This window comes from Magallana gigas, chromosome 6 (assembly GCF_963853765.1).
Source record: "Magallana gigas chromosome 6, xbMagGiga1.1, whole genome shotgun sequence".
NCBI lineage: Eukaryota > Metazoa > Mollusca > Bivalvia > Ostreida > Ostreidae > Magallana > Magallana gigas.
Window position 1 is genome coordinate 29437514 of NC_088858.1, and position 4964 is coordinate 29442477.

The 4964-nt window shown below is 35.5% G+C and overlaps 1 protein-coding gene across 2 annotated transcripts; it reads left to right on the forward strand.

Moving 5' to 3' along the window:
* Positions 1 to 1130: 1130 nt before the first annotated feature.
* On the forward strand, positions 1131 to 4714 carry LOC105329311 (uncharacterized). Of its 2 annotated transcripts, none has more exons than XM_034469080.2 (8): positions 1131 to 1281; positions 2222 to 2329; positions 2630 to 2755; positions 2857 to 3252; positions 3378 to 3485; positions 3596 to 3763; positions 3912 to 4106; positions 4292 to 4714. In XM_034469080.2, the coding sequence occupies exons 1-8, from the start codon at positions 1177 to 1179 to the stop codon at positions 4448 to 4450; spliced, it is 1365 nt and encodes a 454-aa protein (XP_034324971.2). In that variant the 5' UTR covers positions 1131 to 1176; the 3' UTR covers positions 4451 to 4714. The 2 variants fall into 2 exon arrangements, with proteins under 2 accessions (XP_034324971.2, XP_034324970.2); XM_034469079.2 differs by having other exon boundaries at positions 3909 to 4106; positions 4292 to 4713.
* The last annotated feature ends 250 nt before the right edge of the window (positions 4715 to 4964 follow it).

Sequence of the window (4964 nt, forward strand, 5' to 3'; positions counted from 1 at the left end):
TTGATTTAATAAACAAACATACACAAAATCAACACTACCACAGTTACAGAGCCAGAATTTCCCCAGGTTTTCAAATTAACTGCTCCAAAACATTTGCTAGCATTTGTAGTTTTAAATGTCGACTGTAACAAATGTTTAATTTTTCGTTTGTAAACACGCACAAATGCCGAAACAAAAGAAGGCAGAGGAGTTCCGCAAGGGGTGTGATACGGATCCGTATCATCCCAAGGGCTGATAACCTGTATCAGCCCCGGAGGCCGATACGAGTTTTGTGATGTCATCTGTATCACACATACAAAAACCCGTATTTATTACTAAGTATGTAATAACGCCTTTAATAAATCATGGTCATTACCTCTACCTCATTGCTCAAATCCTAAGTTATTTTGCCATTGGAAAAATTGAGGAGCACTTAGAAACACTTGGCAAGCGAAGATGATAAAAAATCCTGGACACGGCCTTGCTCATATAATCATTTTATACCATGTGCGGATCTAAGGGTGGGGGAGGGTCGCAAGGGGTACCCTCCACACACTGGAAAATTTGAATTTCTTAAATGAACATAGTAAAATTACCGAAAATATACCCCCCCCCCGGGGGGCAAATTCAAATATTCCCAGGATCCCTTTTGGAAAAACAATTCTTGATTCGCGCATTTATATACACGTATTTGCGGTTTATAAACGCACCCAAACCATTTCATAAAACTGATGAATTTTGAATTTATATCTCATAAAATAATGTAAAGATCTTTAAATAAGAAGCCAAACTCTTTATTCTTTAGACCTATACTGGCGTGCGACCAGTTCTCGCCGAGTACCATTTCTCGCCAGTACATTGTGACGTCATTTTTCGTCTATAATTTTATGTGTTGATAAAATGACGTCACAATGTACTGGCGAGAAATGGTACTCGGCGAGAACTGGTCGCACGCCAGTATAATTGATTAAATAGATTTATTTTCTCCGATTGATTATTCGAATCCTGTACACGTGTAATCAGAATAAGAAAATTTCTCAAAAATATTTTTCTATTTTTCAAAAAGGAGATTCCGTGCTCCAAATTTAAATTGTATTTTTAGCATAAAACGTTCATTGGATATCGTTAGACTAATGACGTCATGATTACCAAGGCTTGCGTTGTGTTTTGGTTACATCACCAGTGTTTCAGCATCAGATGTTGAGGCAAGACGTGTTTTTCGCAGAGCGAAATTTTTCTGAGAATTACTGTATCGAAAGACTTCAGAAAGCCACAGAAATGAATAGCTATTCATCTAAGAGGGTAATGTTCAAGTTTATTCATTTTTACGGTAAAACATCTCATATTTTGTTGTCAAAGCATCAAGTTTTAAAATAGCCGAATGTGAAGCATTCGATTTGGCAGAGTAACGGGATGTGCAAATCATCATGTAGGTTTGTCTTGTGAAAGAAACTTATATCGATATCATTCATACATAATTTATCAAAAAACAAAGTATATAAAACACTTGATTGAAAATTTATTAGCATTTTCTACAAAATTTTGTGTAAGGTACATGAGCTTTAAAATCATAAATAGTCCTTTTTTATTCATTCAAAATGGGTGCATAGCAACCATTTTTACTGCCAGAAATGTGAAGTAAAAATATACTTACAAATTAAAGATTTTTAAAAAAGAGATGTACGAATGTTACTTATGTTATCGTTTAATGAATGCGATGTAGTTTATGACAATTCACAATAAATAACCAATCTGAACACAAGACAGTTGAATTTTCATGAACAATACTGTGGAATCATTAGAATTCGTGGTGGCTCAATTTTCGTGGTATTCGTGGGTACCCCTTCCCCACGAATTTACATCCTCAATGAAAAAAAATTTAGAAAGAGTATTCTTTTTTACTGAAACCGAAAACTGACGCACCCACGAAATTACATCCCCACAAATAAGCAAAAAACCAACAATCCACAAAAATTGACCCCCACAAATTTAAATGATTCCACAGTAAGCCTACTGTACTGTATACATTTACAAAAATAAACGTATTCAATTTTCAAATACAATGCGATGTAAAGTTTCGCTTAGTTTATCGTAAAGTTTATAACAATACAATTAAAATATGAACGTGAATAAACTTTTATATAAAAGAGAAAACAAACATACAAAATAATAATTCATAAGAAACATGACAAAATACACGTTTTCCGTTCTATAAATTAACGGATGGCCCTTTTTATTCCAGAAGAGAATGGATGAGCAGTGTTTGGCCCCGGAAGCTGCCTCCATTATTTACGAGAGGCCAGAGATGGGCTTCCTGACCACTCCCCTAACTTCTGGGACTCTTATGGAGGTCTCAGATTTATTCTTATGTAAAAAAAACTATTGGTGTAGGAAGTAAGTAAGAATAAAATCAGACCTAACTATCTTCTCTTCTTCTCACTCTCCTATCTGTCAGGCATACGTCGTTCTTCTGTACTGTATGTACTTTAATTTTTCATCTCTTTGATATTTTTTTTCTGCCGAAATTACCTTGAATTATTTTCAAAGCTATGGTATATGCATGTACATATAATAATACATGTATATATTCACAATTTCTAATCTTTTGAAGAAATTGGCTTTAAGTTAATTTGCTGGTTTTAATATTTAGGCTAACCAAGTGTTGAGTGATGAACAGATTCAGCAGTTCATCAGTTCTACGGCCCTTGCCCGCCATCGAACAATTACAAAGCCTAGCAAAGTCTGCTGCCAATCAGAAAGCAGACCAACACTACAGGTACATCATAATATCAACGTATTCAAACATTTGTTTATCCATTTTGCATTTTACATTTGAAGAAAACAGGAATTAAACTGATAGACAATCATTTATTTTAGAATTTCCAAACTTCTACACAGAGAATCATTGTTCCACAAAATCAGGACTCGTTGTCTCTACAGACAGTCACTCCTCAGGACCCTCGCGAACAACCCCAGCATTATGCTCAAAGAGCCATGTTCTATGGACACACTCAGTCAATTGTCAACACAGAATCATACAACAGTATTCAAAACGGACAATTTAGCCAATATGCAGGCATTACCTCTGACCAAATTTGTTCCAAGAACAAGAAAAATACCGAAAGACGACGAAAAAACTACAAATCCAAGGCAGCCCCACAAGGATCTGAGAGATCTCCTAATGTCGACAAAAAACAGCCACCAATCAGTATAGTCACAACAAACCACGTGACAACTGGCGACCTCTCCCAGAATTCGCCAACAAACAAGCCTGTAAGTACAGAAAATCATGACAATTCGTTCCTTTATTGACTTTTTATTTCTATATTTAAATTTAAATGAATATAATTATATTGAGGCTATTTCTATAGAAAAATAACACTGACTTTGTGTTTTAGGAGCCATGGAGTCTGGTCCCCCAACCCGTGCTTATGCACGTTAAGCCCATGGAAGCACAGACAAACCAAACCCTTTCCAGACTGATGGCTCTCAGAGCAGCAGAAAGGGTATGTTGATTAAAGTTTCTATAAAAACCCATTAATTGAAGTCCAGTAATAATTATCTCTTATAGATGAATAAGTTCAAAATTCATAAAACATTTACCACGTTTTCTCAGGTTGGTGGAGTTGGTTGCTTTGAAAACAATGGCTACAAGAACGTTGTTGCAAAAAGAAAGCTAGACACTGAGCAAAGTGACAGTGGTGGCAGAACAAAGAAAAGGATGAGGGGTCAGAACCATGGTCATACAAGTGAACAACTATCCACAGAACAGACTGGTGGCAAGGTACTACTACTACTACTACTACTACTACTACTACTACTACCCCCCCCCCTCTCTCTCTCTCTCTCTCTCTCTCTCTCTCTCTCTGTGCTTTTAAATCGATATTATTATAAAAAGAATTGTGTTAATTTTTTTTAACTTGAAACAGAAGACAGTCAAACGTATCATAGTTCCACCGAAAACCAGAAAAAACCCTGTGAGTCCCCCGCCTTACGTGTCCAGAATCATGAGGATCCTGGCCAGGGGACAGAAAAAACAATCTGATACCTTTGATGATAACGAACACAACAACGAAAAACTGATCGAAAAGGGATTTGCTGAACTCAGAACTGAATCTATCTCAAAGGTTCGTTTTTTGCGTTTTTAAGGAAGTTATCTCTTATCAAAGTATCTATGAACATAGAATATTGTCAATAGGGAATTGTAACTTATTTGCTCAGTCTCGATAATGTTATCTTGACATGGGTTGATGCTTTTGTAAATAACTATATAAGTTTATCCTTTTCTCTTTTTTTTTTTATCAAATTCCAGGAAATCAAACAAGCGATCACATCAAGAACTGTGGACAATAAAAAGTTCTTGAAGGACTTGTCATGTGACGCTCTTCTGAACACTGACAATTTCTTTGGACCAGAAATGTTTGTCACTTCCGGTGACCAGTGCTTTGAGGGCCCCTCCCCCTTCCTGTAATCTCACGACTGAGTCTGGGTCGAGGCAGGGATGACCAGTTTTTGATTGGAGTGTAGAAAAATCAACAGATATACCTCACAGTCTTTCATCAATACTTTTAAATAATATCTGTGATCATATTTGTAAGACTTTCATCTGATGAATCTTTATTTTTCACTCATTTTCATGTGCCAAATGAATCGGATATATCGGGCAGGGATTTTTGTTTCGTAATTTCGTTTTAACTGTCATCTTTTTTTTTGGGGGGGGGGGGGGTGTCATATTAATGATTACATTATCTTTCATCTTTCAAGAATTATTTCACTAGTATTTCCATTTTTAATGCTTAATTAAATTTATGTTAACACTTTTTTTTTTTACCTTTCTCGAAAATTACTTGCGCCTGATATATCTGAATTTGATTTTACAATTGATATAAGCAAATAAAATGTCCATGCATGTTTATATTATAGTTTGTTGGTGTTTTTAATCACTTTTACATGTATCATATTTTCCTCAAAACATTTTTTTCCAG

Bases quoted from the DNA above. Each gene is read 5' to 3' on its own strand.
- LOC105329311 (XM_034469079.2), top strand. From the start codon at position 1,177: ATGTTGAGGCAAGACGTGTTTTTCGCAGAGCGAAATTTTTCTGAGAAT. The intron at 2,756-2,856 runs GTACATCATAAT...CATTTATTTTAG, and splicing joins AAAGCAGACCAACACTACAG to AATTTCCAAACTTCTACACA. The intron at 4,107-4,291 runs GTTCGTTTTTTG...ATCAAATTCCAG, and splicing joins GAACTGAATCTATCTCAAAG to GAAATCAAACAAGCGATCAC.